Source organism: Danio aesculapii, unplaced genomic scaffold (genome assembly GCF_903798145.1).
Source record: "Danio aesculapii unplaced genomic scaffold, fDanAes4.1, whole genome shotgun sequence".
In the NCBI taxonomy this organism is placed as follows: domain Eukaryota; kingdom Metazoa; phylum Chordata; class Actinopteri; order Cypriniformes; family Danionidae; genus Danio; species Danio aesculapii.
In genome coordinates this window covers 22,135-40,866 of record NW_026613715.1, presented here as the reverse complement: position 1 = coordinate 40,866, position 18,732 = coordinate 22,135, and the positions used below count along the sequence as shown (strand labels likewise).

Below are 18,732 nucleotides of genomic sequence, written 5' to 3'. Positions count from 1 at the left end.
CATCTTTAGAAATAGAAAGATAATACACTTAAATTAAAATGAAATATTGCAATCCTAACTACAAAATATCAACTCAATTTGAAATATGTTTTGCGTCTCTTGATTTTTTCCCTCTTTTTTTAAAAGATTCTATTTTTCACAACATTTAAATTTGAATGTAGTAATTTTTGGACCGTTATCGTAAGTTTATTTGTTGGATTAGCTCCAGTTTTGTATTTAGTACTGACTAATCTAATGTATATGCTGAGCACTGTATGTGTTCACATATGGCCATATTTTACCAAATAGATAATAAACAGTTGTCAATATTTGAAGTGGATCAAAAAGTTTATAAACAACTGTCTAAATTAAACTACTGAACAGCATGCACCCATTCTTGTCCTAGGACAATTTTGAAAAACTTTTTTGATGCACTTCAAATGTTGACTATATATCTGTATATAATACACTTTACTATAGTATGTGTTATGATCATCAGCAGTGTTGCTCTTGCAGGCTGCTGGAGAACACAATCAACTGAACTACAAATGGTACAATAAAGATGATTATTTTGCTGTATCCAAGCGAATTGGGAAATGTAGTGAAGAGCAAGTGATAAAAGAGTTAATATTCGGGTGAGGGCGCCCTCTGCTGGTCACAAGAGGGAATCACGGAGTTTGTCTTCAAGACAAATACAGTTGATATCAGAATTATTAAACCTCCTGAATTATTAGCCCCCTGTTTATTTTACCAACCAATTTCTGTTTACGGAGAGCAGATTTTTTCAACACATTTCTTAACATAATAGTTTTAATAACTCATTTCTAATAACTTATTTTAATAACTTAAATTATTTTATCTTTGCCATGATGACAGTAAATAATATTTGACTAGATATTTTTCAAGACACTTCTATTTAGCTTAAAATGACATTTAAAGGCTTAACTAGGTTAATTAGGTTAACTAGGCAGGTTAGGGTAACTAGGCAAGTTATTGTATAACGATGGTTTGTTCTGTAGACTATCGAAGAATAATCTAGCTTAAAGGGGCTAATAATTTTGCCCTTAAAATGTTTTTTTTAAAAATTAATAACTGCTTTTATTCTAGTCGAAATAAAACAAATAAGACTTTCTCCAGAAGAAAAAATATTATTAGACATACTGTGAACATTTCCTTTCTCTGTTAAACATCATATGGGAAATATTTTAAAAAGAAAATAAATCAAAGGGGGGCTAATAATTCTGACTGCAACTGCACGTTTTATTGACAAATATTATTTCGTATTTTTTGTCCCTTTTCTATAAATATGCGTGTGTAAATCTTGAGTGGCCAATTCTACATCTTTATTATGCCATTGTATAAATAGTCCTGATTATTATTTCTGTTTAATATACTCTACAAACCAAAGTCTCTAATAAAATAACTACATGTAAGCTACTTTACTCAAGTTTTATTAAAACTAAATACTTCTTCATTTACTCTCTGATTGTAAACGGAGTTCATTTTTGATATTATCCATGTTTAATTTTATTGTACAATTTTATTGTCCATGGGTCTCTGAGATAATACAAATTGCAGAAAAAAACGGGAGCACTAGCATTTACAGCGAAGGAATGACATCCGATGCGGTACAGAGATTGTTGTCATCTTAGAGATAAGTTATATTGATTACATATTACACACACACATATATATATATATATAATTTACATAATGCTTTCAGCAAATTATAACAGCTCGTCACCCAGTGATAAGCACAAAGATTCGGCAAAATTAATGTTAAAGTGAGCAGCGTTCGTCTGACAGGTCCATTTGCGATAGCACCCTCCCAATGAATATTGGATAAGACGAAATGACCAAGCATCCAGCCCAAAATATACAACTATCTCATTGAAACTCCAAGTAATTTTACAAGAGAGAAGTTAAAGATCTACAAGTCTTTGGATGCTTTCAGTTTTTTATCTGTGTGGTCATGTGCAAGAAATAATGTTCCATGATTACCAGATTCAAAACTTTGTAGTGCTAAAAACAGAGGTTCTGCCTAGCCAAAGACAAGGAAAGAAGACTGAACTGTACAAGGTCTGGGTAATCATCAACAAGCAAAACAACTGCATTCTGACAGCAAACTGCACCTGAATGGCAGGGTATGTGAACTTACATATTTACATTCTTAGCATTCAGTGTCCACATTTTAATTTACCATATTTAACTGTTTTTGCTGAAATCATTGCTGCAATCAAAATCGAGTTATGCGTATGATTCAGCATAGCGTGAACTTACCTGATTTAACATGAGAACTGCAGAGTCGACATTTTTTATTAGGTCCTCACTCCATTCAGCTCCCTTTTAGCCAAAGACGTCTGCGGTTGGCATTAAAAGCAGTGTAGTGTACGGTAAAAGTTAAGTTTTGAATTTGGCATCCTACCGCACAACATGACATGCTTTTGCAACCGGTCTCTTTTTGCAACCGGGAACCCGTGTGACATCATGTGTGACGTAGGTTGGTAATTCCTCTATAAAATGGTGTAGACTTGTTCTTCCCCATTTCTGGGTCCCTCAGATCCTCAAGGCTGCTACTAGAGCAAGCTCCTGATTGGTTAACGCAGCTAATTTTTTGAAGTTCAGATCATTAAACTTGATCGATTCACCCAAATCAAGCGTTACATATGGCAAACACCAAATATGTTTAAATTCACACCATGTCATTTGCTCAAATTGTGTAATTGGCTCCCCCTCATTCTCGCAAACCATGCCGCATGATGTCTAGCAGGTCTTTACATAGACTCAACATGTAAATCACTTGCACTTAGTGCTTCATTCGCATCTGTGTGAAATCACCATCAAAGGGACAGTTTACAAAGTTATAAACTATTTGTGGTGTATTTGTTGACATACACACTCTAGGGACATCAGGGGTCCATTCTTCATACATGGATTACTCAATTAGCTGGATTTGGTTATTGACTATTTGACACGATCCAGGATTGCTTCTTTCTTCAAAACTCATCCGAGAGTTGTTGTCATAGCAACAGTTCTGGTAGCTTAAACCTGCTCGGGAGCAGCAGCTTATTTCATAGAAACAGGATTAGATCGGCTCATTTCAAGCAAAGGAAATACTGAAAGTATGCACAGAATGCTGATATTTTCTTAAAGTCGTAACCTATAGATTATATACACTTGGGAGAAAAAAAGTAAAATAGTTTTAAAAAGTTTATATACACACATATATAATTTATAATAATTAATAATATTTAATATTAAATAAATAATTATATTTATGTTTATATACATATAAGTTTAAAAATGTATATAAATAAAACTTAAAGTACAAAAACGGGGTGGTTCTCCTTAAGGGGATCAACGAGAACATTTATTAATATGAATTTTTTAGATACAAATGTGTACTATTTAAAGGTATCAACCAAATTTTAGTACAATTTCTGTAAGATAATAGACACGCACAATATTCAACTGTTTTTTTTTTGTTTGTTTTTTTTATAAAGGATACAAATTTGTGCAGTCATGCATGTTTTGACAGCTAATATGCTGGTGATTTGATGCTTTGCAAAAGTTGCAAACACCTTTACCGATATCAAAATGATTTATGATGCAAAATTAATTTCAATTTCTTATGCCGATTAAGAAACTTGAATAGGCCTACTATGGCTACTACAATAAAGAAAATCTGATCTAAAATGTAAAACTAAATAAATGACTAAATACTCTTGACACATGAAAGTGTAAAGCCTGCAGCTCATAACAAAGGTGGAAAGTTATTGCGTATCATATTTAACAATCCCTTTAGTACGGATGTTATGTAATTTAGCTCACATGGATAAATGAATATTAATCAGATGATGTCATTACGCTGCTGTGCCATCAGCCAATCGTTGCATTGCTGATCATGATTACTAGGATCAATAGATCTGTTCTTCATAACATACGCAGCGATCTCAGATCAGTTCATCCAGACATATTAATCTGATTCACAAACTTGTTTGAAGAACCAAATTAGCGAGAGATCAGTTTTCAAGATTAAAAGATCCAGAATCTGCCAAATCATCAGATTATTTAAGCGAGGTATGAAGAACGGACCCTAGAGACTTATTTTCTTGTAAAAAGGGTAGGAGATTTAATGGGAATAATAAGTAACTTGACAGACTACGGTTAAAATCTGAAGATGTTCACTTCTGGGTCACTTACTGTAAACCCATCATGATTTATACTTAAATATTCCTTCTCAAATCCTTCATTATATCATCTTTTTAATGGATTAATATATTGTACACATTTACATTATTTGTTTCAGGCGATAATAGTGTCACGACGTCTGCGCTGGCTTTAAAGTGTCATGTTTGTAGTCCTAAATATTTCATTAAGTTCAACATCTGCTGATTGTCTCGTATTATCAGTTTCCTTAGACAGGATTGAACTTCCGTCAAGTTTAAGTGCTGATGGAGAGCTCAGACTTCATTTGTTAAGCGTTGAGCTGATCAGAGAGCAGTGGTGCAGTGTTCAGGCCAGTGTTTCCTCAGCTCTTTGTTCATGTAGTAATAGAGCCACGTGATGAAGGGGAACACACTGATTCCCACAGCAGTGAACATCCTCACAGAGCTGATAGTAGAGCTCCTGAAACACACATTCATGTTAAAAATACAGCTGACGAACAGTATATATGGAGGAGAAAGCTATAAAGTAGTGTTTACCGTCCTGAATGTCTGCATAACAGCAGCCAGAAAACAGTCAGCAGGAGTCCGCAACATTCCCTACAACAACACAGGTGAAATAAATCCATTGAATTAACTTTCGTTTCACTGGATTATTATAATTAACAGCAAAGCTTATTTTAGCTGGTGAAAATACTAGAGTTTGTAACAATAATACCAGGATTTCTGCTGGTTTCACATTGTCAAATGACTTTTTAACCCTTTGATACACTACATGGGTCTAAAGCAGGGATGGGCAAACTCGATCCTGGAGGGCCGGTGTCCCTGCATAGTTTTGCACCAACCCTAATCAAACACACCTGCTTGTAGCTTTCTAGTGATCTTGAAGACACTAATTAGGGTGTTTAGGTGAGTTTGATTAGTGTTGGAGCAAAAGTCTGCAGGGACACCGGCCCTCGAGGATTGAGTTTGCCCATCCCTGCTTTAGACCCATGCCTGGTCTAAAGTGACCCGTTTAAGTTTATTTTTTCTAAATCTATTTTATCGCTTGTGCATTAAAGGGTTAAGAGCTAGTCAATTTCAGACTTATACAGCTATAAAGGCTAAAGATTTTTTCTAATGTTCCAATGGAAAAGATTTTGACTTGTCCCATTAAAACAACTGGTTAATTTGGTCATTTCTTAGCCACATATTTCAAATAATGTGTCAAAACAAGCTAATTCTAGCTTTATAGATGCATTTTTAAAAAAAAGACACGTTTTAAACACTATAATAAACTAAATTTATGCACAAAAGTCTGTCCATGTCAGTGTCCTCAACAGCTAGCTGTAAACACATGGAGGGCTTGTAAACAAATGGTAAGGAAGTAAGCAGGATATTTAAACCATAATGGTAAATAGAGGCGATGCAGTGGCGCAGTTGGTAGTGCTGTCGTCTCACAGCAAGAAGGTCACTGGTTTGAGCCTCGGCTGGGTCAGGTTGGCATTTCTGTGGTGCTCCGGTTTCCCCCACAGTCCAAAGACATGCGGTACAGGTGAATTGGGAAGGCTAAATTGATTGTAGTGTATGAGTGCGAATGGGTGTGTTGCGGCAGGAAGGGCATCCGCTGCGTGAAACATGTGCTGGATAAGTTGGCGGTTCATTCCGCTGTGGCGACCCCGGATTAATAAAGGGACTAAGCCAAAAAGAAAATGAATCAATGAATGGTAAATAGAGTTAATAAATATAATTTTGTTAAAGAGTTTTATTGAGCTCAATTGTTGGTAATTGGATGGGTTTTAGCCCGATTGGGTAGCTTTATATGGACACAGGAAAATGATTTACAACGGACATACAACACACCATATTTCAGTGAATTTAAGACTTTTCAATGCCTAAAATTTTGTTATTGAAATTAAGTTGTCCCTATTGTTATTATTGTTATATTGGTATATTGTTACAGCCCTATGTCTGTGCCTGTGTGTTTTCCTTGTGCGCTCTCTCTCTCTCGATCTGTCAATTTTCTTAGCATCGCCCACTCCAGTTTTCCATTCATCTGTGAAGACGTCAATCTTCATTACTCTCTGTGACGTATTCACCTTTGCTGCCAATCAGGAAGGAAGCCTAAAGTTTAAAGGTTCATGAGTGGGGATGCTCGTTCTCTTGTTTTTGTCTTGCTTGTCATTTTGCTAGTGTGTGTGTGTTTTGGCTTGTGTTGTGTGAAATTGTTGATGTGACTTTAGATTCTTGTTCTTGTTTCAGTTTTGGTACCCTGTTACCATTTTGCTATTTCACAATCCCTGTTTTCGAATTCACGCAGAAAACTCCACTGTCTAAACACACCAGTTTAGAAGTAAGCGCCACTTGCTGTAAGTTTTCTATTTATGTTTTGGTCAGGAGTGTAGTTTAGATATGGCGTGCAAGCTGAAGGTGTTTTGTTGGTTTATTTACTTAAGATATTTTAGAGGGTAATTTTCAGCTGGTTTGGGATTTTTGTTATATCGCTTGCTTTTATTTGGCGCCACTTGACATCCTTTTTTTCCTTTATTAACTTACAAGAATTGATTTATTTTCTCTTGTGAGATTCCAACTTGTACATAATATTTTTGTTGTTTGACTGCTTTTCACTTTTGTAAATAAATGTACTTATTTTTGCGTTATTTGTTGTTGTTTTGCAATTATTGCCACCAACTCACTACAAACTCACATCAAAATGTTACCTCTTTAACCCCTAGAGCTAAATTTTAAAGTCAAATTTTTACAGACCCCAGGGACACTCTGAACACTAGACTAACAATGTACAAATTATTGTTACCTTCCCTCCTCTTGCTGGAAAATGTCTGTAATTCCCTCTTTATAAAGTTTCCAGGCCAGAATGGCCCCAAACATAGAGGCCACAAGAACATGCAGATCAGCGATTCTCCTCCACAATAACGACTCTATAGGGGAAAGTAATACATTACAAATTAATCATTCAATATGTTAATACTGTCTCCCATTTGCATATGGACTTCTCATGTTCAGTGTAATAACCTCCTAACTGAAAATAGTTAAAGGGGACCTATTATGCCCTTTTTCACATGATCTAAAACAAGTCTCTGATGTCTCTAGAGTGTGTGTGAAGTTTCAGCTCAAAATATCATGTAAATAATCTCTTGAAACTGCCCCTTTTAGACTTCAATAGTAATTGTGCTGTTTTGGTGACTGTCTCTTTAAATTCAAATGAGATTGTGCTCTTTTTCAAAAGAGGGCGGAGCATAGTGTTAGCATAATGGCAGATTTAAAAACAAGACTAACCTCCTATGCTAATGAGGAAGAGATGATCACTAGTGGGCGGGGCTTTCCCTCTCTGATGACACGTACAAAGGGAGAATGTCAATCAAAGTGTTTCTGCAGACTGTTTTTATCAAGTGTGATTATAAAAAATACAATTAATATATGTTTTCCATTAGAGGCTGGTTATATTCACAGACTGTTGCCATACAACTGTGTTTAACCACTTATAAAAGTGATTAAGGCACAATAGGTCTCCTTTAAAACAAATAAATAACCAACCATTTGGTATTATCGTTCGCTAGATGGCAGCATTGCGTCTCTTGAAAACTTCCTTCACTTTCTTACCTGTTATTTGTTGTTGACAGAAAATCAAAAAGCACAATACAGCTGGAATAGCATAGCCAACCTAATGCAGAAATAAACACAAGACAATATCAGACCGCGTATACATTATTCAGAGCAGAAAAGACAATATCAGCGAAGCAGAAATCTTTCAAATGTAAGATGAAAGAGAAACCTGACCATCCACAGAGCAGCATCTGGATCATTTATCTGGAGATGCATTAAAAGGTAAGCAGTTAATTGACAACAGTAACGACTTAAGAACTTTGAGTGATGACGAATTTAACGTAAAATGTACCTGCACGTAAGTCGCCAGCGAGAAAAACACTGACATGAATAGATTACACACTCTCCAGATGGTCTGAGAGACCGAGACGCTGTTCTTGTTCATCGTTTGGGATTTTTTGGCATTTATTTAACTAGGTTTATTCTCATCTCTCACAACTGGACGCTGGACTTTATAACTGTACGGCTTTCCGGGATGACGGCGTCGAAGTGAAGCATTATGGGAAATGAAGTTACTGTTTGTTTCATCATTTATCGCGTCTTGTTTAGTCTCAGAAACAAGATATATGTCAAGCTAAATTTCGCAAAGAATGCAATATAAGAATACATTTAACCTCAAAATAAAATTGATTGTATTTTTTCATTTATTTTGTATTTTACTCTATTTTTTTGTTATAATGTCCTTACACTGAATGCATCAAAGGACATTTCTAAACATAATAGTTTTAATAACTCATTTCTAATAACTGATTTATTTTATCTTTGCCATGATGACAGTAAATAATATTTGACTAGATATTTTTCAAGACACTTCTATACAGCTTAAAGTGACATTTAAAGGCTTAACTAGGTTAATTAGATTAACTAGGCAGGTTAGGGTAATTAGGCAAGTTATTGTATAACAATGGTTTGTTCCGTAGACTATCAAAAAAAAAAATATATATATAGCTTAAAGGGGCTAATAATATTGACCTTAAAATGGTTCATAAAAAAATTTAAGACTGCTTTTATTCTAGCCTAAATAAATAAGACTTCCTCCAGAAGAAAAAATATTATCAGCCATACTGTGAAAATTTCCTTGCTCTGTTAAACATCATTTGGGAAATATAAAAAAAAATTAAAAAAATTCAAAGGGGGGCTAATAATTCTGACTTCATATTTATATCTTTTTTTTCTCTCTCTAATTTATGAATTGTATATCATTGTACTTTAATGTGCTGGGAAATGGTTTCACTGTTGTTTGCTGTGTGGAAATTAAAAAGCTGATTTTGTATCACCTCTTAATTTACTGTTGTTTTGTGGTTACTTGAATATTATGGAGAAAAATCTTTTAATAAAGTGTTTTGTTTTTAAATCTAAATCTCTGTATACTCTAAATACAACATACACACACATACATACAGTGCTCAGCATAAAGGAGTTCACCCCTATTTTGAAAATGAATATTTCTATTCATTTCTCAGTAAATATAGGCAATGTATTTTGGTGCATTTAAACAAAACAGATTTATGAAATGGACATATTTATTAAAATAATATTTTAGTCACTAAACATATTAAGAAACTGAAAGATAATACAATAAAATTCAAGCAAAATATTGCAAAAATAGATTACAACCTACAAAATTAACTAACAAATTATAATTTTTTTTGCTTCTCTTGATTTTTCCTCTTTTTAAAATTTGTATTTAATATTTTTCTATAAAATATGAATTTGGCTGTACTAGTTTTTAGACCGTTATTGTAAGTTATCATTAAATAAGCTCCAAATTTGGCTTCATTAATCTAATGTATATGCAAAAATATAACATTGTAAAAGCTTCCTATTAAAAATATGAATTTTTCAAAGATAGATTTGTGAGGGGTGTACTTATATATGCCGAGCACTGTATATTAGGCATGGGCTGGTATAAGATTCTGACGGTATGATAACTTTGGATAAAAATATCACGGTTTCCCGGTATTGTGATTACATGATCTAATATATATATATATTAATGTCTGGGTAAAAAAACAAGAACTTTTTTCCCACTTGAACACAATATATTTTATTTTGAGAAAAATTTACAGTATTATGTAACAGTAAACATGTCAGGCTACATAATTCAAATGAATCATTGACTTCTGCTGTCTTCATTAGTTTAAAAACACAGCTTTGATTACACATTTAAAACGGCATCTTTAGATATCTTTTCTGCTGGAGATACTGTTGTTCTAAAAACTGCAAAAAATAAATAAATAAATAAAAATAATTATATTAATAATAATATCTTACTCATACCGTAAAAACGGTATGGCAAATTTGAGCGGTTTTAAGATTTTTTCAAACCACGGTATACCTTGAAAGCGGTTATTGTCCCATGCCTACTGTATACTCACACAAAACCCTGTACACACAAACAACCGTACATTCATGCAGATGCTCTCTCAAAATAATTTTATGATTATTAAAAAAGATAATGAAAGAAAAATAACTAAATTGGCCGTAGTGTATGCGTGTCAATGAGTGTGTATGTATGTTTCCCAGTACTGGGTTGCAGCTGGAAGGGCATCCGCTGTGTAAAACATATGCTGGATAAGTTGGCGGTTCATTCCGCTGTGGCAACCCTTGATTAATAAAGAGACTAAATCCGAAGGAAATTTAATTAATTAACACACACTCACACAATACACAACTATCCAATCATGCACATGATCTCTCAAAGTACCAATACGATAATTAAAAAAAGTAAAAATAATAAAAAATATAGACAAAAGTTTAATAAAAATAATATGCAATACATTTATGCGGATGGTTAACTCTCTCTCTCTCCCTCTCTCTCTCCCTCTCACTGCATTGCAGCCCAGCGCTGGCTGCTGCTGCTGCTGGAAGAGTCAAACCCAAATGGCGACGTCCAGCCCCAGCAGTAACCCAGCGTCAGCCTCCAACAATCCAACGCAGCTCCACCCGACCCAGAGCCAGCACATCACCACCATGAGCAGCATGCAAGGTCAGAAACCAGCCGATCTGCACAGACACGCACACACACATACATACTTGCATACATACATACTTACATACATACACCCTCCGAAAAAATAACACACTGACAGTTTACACACACACACATCACATGAGCCTCAGTGCAAATCAGAATTAGCAGCGTAGCTTTAGCTGAGTTAGCATCACAAATGTCGTACTGGCTATTAAACAGTATGTTTTAAGCTGCTAACATATTTTAGCTGTTTATATGTGTGATTTTAATTGTAATTTTAGTGTCATGTTAGCCACACGCTACCTGCTTTAATAGTCTGACTGAAGGCCCATGAATATTTAATTTTCCCTGCGATATATGTGCATTATTTAAAACGTAAATGGAGTATAAATTAATATTTTTGCTTGATCCTGTTGATGTTGGTGTTGTATTAAATCGTTTAAAGTGTCGGTTTATTTTCTGACTGTGATTGGAGTTTGTTGACATTTTTAGCCGGAGGGGCTAACTGGCTAACGAGACGTTCTTGCTAATGTGAACTTCAGGAAAATGTCTGTGGTTTATTGGAAATAAAAAGATATTTATTGATAAATGGAAAGCCCAAGGTCTTATTTAAATTATTTGTGAAATATATAAATAATGACCACTGAATTCCTGAGGAAAATACACTTTTAGATGGCTACATCTCTGCTAATCTGGATGACTTCTCCATCACATAAGCCAGTTGTTTTCAAGATTTTCGATTCATAGACGTAAAATATTAATATTAAAAGGCTTTTATATAGTTTCTTGCATTAGAAGAGACCCAATTTATACAGTGAAAGAAAATAAACATATTACAAATGTCTAATGATTAATTTGTTTTGGGTGTTGTCGTTTCTCATTGATTTTAAGTTATTTTTATTCATTCATTTTTAAAACAATTGCTCATATTTGCACATTTATATGAACCTAAATGTCTTTATTTTAATCTAGTTTTTATTTATAGTTATTCATATGCTTACTTAATATGAAATATTCTCATCTTACCTTGATTTATTTTTACGTACTTTGCGTTATTTATACACTTTTATTTTCCATGTACTGCTTTAGCATCTCATAGCCCACAGTTTGCAAACTCCTGCCATGAACTTATCATATAAACATGTTTATGATCATAATTTGGCTGGATTTATAATATATTCATGATTGAATGTGGGTCATTTAGATGGCTATCTGCAATAGCTGGTGTTAAAGGAAGAATGTGGGCATTAACCTGTCATCAAAGTATGATTGTGAATCTTTCGCTGTATTTCACATCACATATGGATATTTACAGACTAGTTAGTACTAATTATAGCTTGAAATATGACCGTTTCAATGGGTTATTTTGGACATGGCTGGTGTAGTAGTGGTTAGAAATGTGGGCTGGTAACTGAAAGGTTGGTTTTATATTCGCACATTCGTTCATTGTATTGCTCCCTGTATTGTTTACCACACTACTTTGAATATTCGGTCTGAAAACACATTTAAGACTTTGAATCATTATTAGCGTTATGTAATTTACTGTGAACAATGCTGTATTTTGATGGTCAAAGAATACTTTTCTAAAATTATATTATTAAGTCTGAATGTGCAAATATGAAACCAACTTTACCTCAGTCAGGTTTGAACTTAAATATGTTGGAATTGTGTTAATCATAACGTTTTAAAAAGACAGATTGTAATATTAGTGACATTTGAAGGTCTTTCAGCTTTTTATTATTATTATAGCATAGTTTTTTTAATACTAAATGTTTGATTTGGTCTAATATTCAAACTCAATTTTCTTAGTTTTCTGTCCAAAGTAGTGTTTCATTTTGAGTTGCATGCATAAGATTGTGTAGTTACTTTATATTCAATGTTTTGGTCTATATTTATTGGCACAAAATGTATTAGATTACAAAATGGTTAGATGATAACATTTGACAGCCTCCTTTACATACTTTACAATGTGCTGTATGTTAATGTGAATCTCACAAAAATGTATTTGAGTAACTTGAGTTTTTACACACAATGCTTTGGCCCTACCCTGTATGTACCTGGTATTAAGATGTGTTTTTATTAATCTAATCTAGAGCTAGTGATATGAAGGGAAAAAAAATAAAATAAATATATATATATATAGAGTTTTTAGTTATTTATAAATATGTGTGTATATTTATTTGTATTATTTGTTTTTACTGGTAAAAATAGAGATGTGTGTGTTTTTTGTGAAATGTGTATTTTATTTAGAATAGGGGAAGGTTTACTAAATTGTTGGTTCGTTTTGTATCATGGTTATGTGGTCACTGTTTTCTATTCGATTTTAAGTGAAAAAAACATTTGATACCGACCACGTAAGCATAACATGCAAAGGCTTATAATCTAGTGTTATCAAAGGGACAAGGTACCAATCGGTGCTGAAAAAAACATGTCTCCATTTTGTTGAGTGCATTCTTATTAGGAAAACATTGAGGAATAGAGGAAAACAGCACATCTGAAACAACAGAAGTAGCTGATCTGACAGGAGTAAAAGTGTCTGTCAGATGGAGCATCTGATGCTTTAAGCTACACGTGTTAACTAAATCTCACAAGTTGCTTTAACTGCCTTAATATAAAGCATGACTCATGTTTAGGACAAATTGGATTATGCACTTTTCCTGCAGCAGCTCATTCGGTGTCCTGCACTGTTTTCTTCTGATGCACTTTTACAAACTACTGTATATCGGTATTAATTGTATTGCCTAGGCCCACAAGGAATCTGTGGGCGCAGAATTCCGCAGATTTTTAACCCATCATTGATTTTGTTTATTTATTTGTGTAAATGTGTGTACATTTATATTTATTTAGTTTTTTAATTAATTACAGTAATATTATTGACTAACATGAAAATATACCAGTACGCCATCTACTGGTACTTCTCTAAACATTTGCAGGTCAGATGTTCCGCCAGAGAATGAGTAATTCTGAAAAGGATTAATATTTTTGATAATTATTGTCATATCAGTTAGTTTTTGTTTCAATTTGACTGTTGTCCGTTTCAGTTACATTTACTGTGAACGTATACAATTTTATTACACTTAGCGACAATTTTAGTTTTCGTTTACTAAAATAATCTTGCAAATCACCAGGTGCAAAAGGCTCTTTATTTCATGCTGATGGTTTTAAACATGAGTATATATGTATGAACCCAGGCTTAAACTCAATTTTACTTCCAGGATGACGTTTACAATTGATTTTAAGTGTAGAAACTCATCAGTTTTGCTTTTAAACTTTCTGTTTTTCTCCAAAATCTCCACCATTTTTACTGTATTTCCTGAAAATGTTGTGATTCTGCTTTGTTTGGGAAGGTCATTCATTGCCATTACATATACACAGACAGGAAGAATAAACTCACATGATTTATGAAGCATACAGATAAAGCTGTTGCATAAGACATGACAAAAATCTTCATTATGGTTTTGTTGCAAAACTTCCTCATTGTTACACTGTTTTGGGAAAATGTTGAAAAATGAGATTACTGCAGTACATTTTAGAATTACAAAATATCATGTTTAATTCAATATTCTGCTGCTTAGTTTACTCTGCACCGATGTTTTCTTAACCTAACATGCATTTTTTCCCCATAATAGATGTTTTATTTAATTGTTTGTCATTGTCGAACTCCAACTGGATTCTTTCAAATCTGATATTTAACCAATGAAACGCAGTATTTCACCCTCATGATATTTCTTTCCCTTTATCTCTTGCTTCTTCTTATCCACAATCCTCCCTGATGCCGGACCACGGTGAGACCCTGCAAAACTGTTAAACCCAGAACTGTTTTCATTTGTATTTTCTCTTCCTCATTTCTTCTCATTCTGGTATTTTCCTTTATTTTGCGTTCTGCTGATTATTATCATTATTTTTGCGGTTTGCTGTTGTGAGTGAATCTCCTCTGCATGCACACACATTTCCCATGTTTACCGGTTCACTGATGCACATCCCGGCACAAAGGCTTCGCTTTAGGTCAGGTTCAGATGATCAACATTTTTTTGGACTTTGAGGATTTATTTTGAAGAGAAGGTTGTGTTGATCTTTTTTTTTTCAGTTTAAACCATGTGTTCGTTGTTCTTCTCGCCACCAGGGTTTCAGATAAACCTGTCTGGACTTCCTCCAAGTAAGAACATCTTTCTGAACCGTGTCTGTCCACTGGTTTTGGGGAAGCCTGTCCTCTGGCCAACACTAATCTATCCACGTGTGGGCTCTGATAGACTTGTGCCGGTGTGGGTCTCACTGTTCTGCATGCTGGTGGTGGCGGGTGGATCCACTTTGCAGATAGTTTTGCTCCAAAAGAAAGAAAGAAAGAAGATGTTGTATTATTATTGAAAGATGACCTCTCCCCTATCAAAAAAGTTAACAAAAAAGTAGAAATATTACTACAGTACTAAAGCTGCAACAGTAGAACAAAAGCCTATAATAGTAATAAAAGAATAAAGGAATTATATTTAATAATTGATAACCAATTAGTAGTTAAATAATTATTATTAAATACAATTTTAAGATATTATTTAATTAAAATAAAATTTTTCAAAATGTGTCATTATTATATTTAGGTCTGGACTCTGTGTAGGCCATTTCATGACTATCTGCGTTTTATTAGTATTTATTTTTCTACACAGACAGTCATGAAATTGCCTACACAGAGTTCAGACCTAAATATTATTATTAATATCAGATAAAAGTATAATTTTTGTCTTATATAATAATATAAACCTTATATAATAATATAATGAGGAACTGGCGAAAAAAAAAAAAAACTTACTGAAAAAGCTACTGAATTATTTTTATTTATTTTTTCTGAAAACTTCAGCACAGTATCCCAAAAATATTTACATTTAGGTGACGTGTATTTATTGGGGATTTGTATGCTTTTTAATTATTTATATAAGAGACATTTTAGTTAGTATATAGACAAAAATGGTATCAGTTATGTTTAATGTAGTAATAATAATAATAACTAAATAATTTTACTTAGTGACTTGTTCACACACAAATCAACGTTTACCCACACTTTATACTTTTTTCTATATGCAAAAATTAAGATATTTTAATGAATCGAATCGACAGTAGAATTAACAATAGTTTAATTTGTTAAATAGTAATTAAAAACAAACATAATATGGCATAATGTTTACTAATCTTTAAGGTATTTTGATGACATTTGACTCTAAAATGAGAGCAAAATATCATGTGCAAGTTTTTTAAAATATAAATGCGAACTGGAATGAACTTGGGAACTTTTCATTAAGAAATTTTAGCCTTCTAAGCATATTATGAGCAACAAGTGTTTCTGTAAATGCCTTCAGACTGTATCAGCAATATTTTGACCATCTGTCTGTCTAGATTCTGTAATTAAAAGCCATTGAATAACCCACATACAGTATTGTGCAAAAGTCTTATGCCACCAGTACATTTGTTGTTATAGCAATGGTTTAACCATATATAAAGGTATTTTTTGTAATCTCATATTTTATATAAGAATACAAACAGAAAATGCAGATTAGAGAAAAAGGTTTCAGTCTAAATGTTTTCATAATTTGAAAGGAAGAGTTAATCATAGTCTATTCTGCTTCATGGTTTTATTTCTGACAGTGGTGTTTGCAATATTGTCCTAATTGATGGGATTATTAATGTTGAAAGGTACATAAAGAATTGAATGCATAAGTTCGGAAAGCTTTTGATTGGGAATAGATTTATTTCTCACTTTGATGATGATCCCAAGCACACTGCAGTGAAATCATATTTAAAGAGAAAAAAAGACATTTTCTAAAAAAAAAAAAAAAAAAAGAAAAAGTTCCTGATATTTATCATCATATTAAGGTCTGGAGAAAATAAATGCTCCTAAAACACTGTCATCTGAATATTATGATTCAGGTCTGGACTCTGTGTAGGCCATTACATGAGTGTTCGCATTTTATTAGCATTTGTTTTCCATCTCAGACAGTCATGAAATGGCCTACAACAGAGTCCACACCTGAATCATAATATTCAGATGACTGTTTTATTAGCATTTTTTGTCTCTCCAACACAGACGGTCATGAAATGGCCTACACAGAGTCCAGACCTGAATCATAATATTCAGATGACTGTTTTATTAGCATTTTTTGTCTCTCCAACACAGACGGTCATGAAATGGCCTACATAGAGTCCACACCTGAATCATAATATTCAGATTACTGTTTTATCAGCTTTTTTTTTCTCTCCAACACAGACTGTCATGAAATGGCCTACACAGAGTCCACACCTGAATCATAATATTCAGATGACTGTTTAATCAGCTTTTTTTCTCTTCAACACAGACAGTCATAAAATGGCCTACACATAGTCCAGACCTAAATATTATGATACAAATCAGATGAGACAAAATGTTTATATAAAAATATAAAGAGGAACTTTTGCTAGTTTCAAAAGAAATCTGATATTACCTAGCTTTTTTTTTTTTAATAAAATTTTTTTTACAAAAACTTCAGGACAGCATCCCAAAAAAGATCTGCACAGCACTAACGAGATCACATTAAACCTTTACCAGAAGAAACCACATTGTATTTTAAACGTTAGTGTACACATTCCCCATACTGTCTGTTTGTATCTTAATGAAGAGACCAAAACATAATGCCAAAAAAAAAACCCTGCTAAACCGCAAATCTAGTGGTGGACTTAAACTTTTGCACTATTAATCACTACTTCGCGCTAGTGAGAAATCGGCACAAGTCTACAATTTCGAGCTTCCATTGACTTTGGAGCAAAACGATTGACTCTTGGACGGTTGATTGGTCCTCTCTTTCATTGGATTAAGAGATTAAACTCACAGAAATCAGCCTTTTATGCGGATGTCTTCAATAATCATGCATGTATTCCTCTGTTGATCAGTCGCTGGTGTTTCATCCACACACACACAGTAATGGAAGCTCTGGTGGTTGTTTCTCTGGGTGTTTTAGACAGCTTTTTACTAACCGGTGCGGTGAATATGGCCTTGGAGGGGGGTTGTAGAAATCTTTGGTTTGCATTTTGTTTAGTGTTCAAGCACTGCTGGATGTTTTTTGGCATGTGCATCTGGAACAAACATGAGCTTGTTGGGACATGGACGCACATGCCGTGAGATTGCAGAAAAATGTTGCCCCGCTGCTATTCGAATCCTCGCATTCTTGTGGTGGAGGGAAAATTAGCCTTAATTTGTTTACCCCCATTTTCACGTTTGCTCTTGTGAATCTTTAAGGGTTTTGTTGGTGCTTAGGTGTTTCTGGTTTTGTTTCTTTTGTTTTTGTCAAAAACTATATTTTTGTTCTGTCATTGACATTAATATGTTGAATTACAAGCTTGAATTAAATGCTGATATATATTTTTTTGGTTAATTACATTCTGAAAGTCCTTCACAGAATTGCTTTCTATTATGTTTCAAGCTAAAAATCTGCAACTGTATGTTGTGAGATGAGCAGAAACTGCCCTGTAAATGATTATGATAGAAAAAATGCAGAAAATAAATAAGAGCGTTGAATTGGATTGAGCATTAAAGCAGGAAATAATTGTAGGGTTGCTGACCAGAAGTACAATTTTAAGCTAAAATGTCATTTTAAGTCACTTAAATAGATGATGAAGCCAGATTATCTACATTAACATACATATATATATATATATATATATATATATATATATATATATATATATATATATATATATATATATATATATATATATATATATATATATATATATATATATATATATATATATATATATATATATATATATCTTTATGGTTTTTAATATATTTATCTTTTTTTATCAAATCAAATTTTTAATAATTATTTTATTTACATTTTTCACATAATTTAAATAGATTAGGGTTAACATTCTGTCTTTTCCACTTAAGTTTAATATTGTTTCATTAAAAACAACGTATGGTTTAGTTCAGTGATTTGTCTTTGATTTATTGCGAATCAATATGTCACTTTTGTTTGGTGGATATGTTTA

General features: G+C 33.2%; 2 protein-coding genes across 4 annotated transcripts in view; one reads left to right on the top strand and one right to left on the bottom strand.

Annotated features, from left to right (window-relative positions):
- Window positions 1-4,146: 4,146 nt before the first annotated feature.
- On the bottom strand, window positions 4,147-8,224 carry tmem220 (transmembrane protein 220). The gene is made up of 6 exons (XM_056452612.1): window positions 8,041-8,224; window positions 7,923-7,952; window positions 7,746-7,806; window positions 6,940-7,063; window positions 4,686-4,745; window positions 4,147-4,608 (listed from the first exon to the last, which is right to left on the bottom strand). The coding sequence occupies exons 1-6, from the start codon at window positions 8,131-8,133 to the stop codon at window positions 4,473-4,475; spliced, it is 504 nt and encodes a 167-aa protein (XP_056308587.1). The 5' UTR covers window positions 8,134-8,224; the 3' UTR covers window positions 4,147-4,472.
- Window positions 8,225-10,589: 2,365 nt separating this feature from the next.
- Window positions 10,590-18,732, top strand: part of map2k4a (mitogen-activated protein kinase kinase 4a) — a 30,271-nt gene continuing 22,128 nt past the window's right edge. For 2 of the 3 annotated variants that reach the window (XM_056452610.1, XM_056452609.1), the window contains exon 1: window positions 10,590-10,737. In XM_056452610.1, the coding sequence (XP_056308585.1) occupies window positions 10,632-10,737 (106 nt within the window). In that variant the 5' untranslated portion in view covers window positions 10,590-10,631. Of the gene's footprint in view, window positions 10,738-14,845; window positions 14,879-18,732 lie in introns of all 3 variants that reach the window. The other variant, XM_056452608.1, reaches the window with a different exon arrangement.

Excerpts from the sequence above, each read along its gene's own strand:
- tmem220 (XM_056452612.1), bottom strand. The coding sequence starts at position 8,133 with ATGAACAAGAACAGCGTCTCGGTCTCTCAGACCATCTGGAGAGTGTGT. Across the intron at positions 7,807-7,922 it reads CAGATGCTGCTCTGTGGATG|GTTGGCTATGCTATTCCAGC; the intron begins GTCAGGTTTCTC and ends TTTCTGCATTAG. Across the intron at positions 4,609-4,685 it reads TTATGCAGACATTCAGGACG|GAGCTCTACTATCAGCTCTG; the intron begins GTAAACACTACT and ends TGTGTGTTTCAG.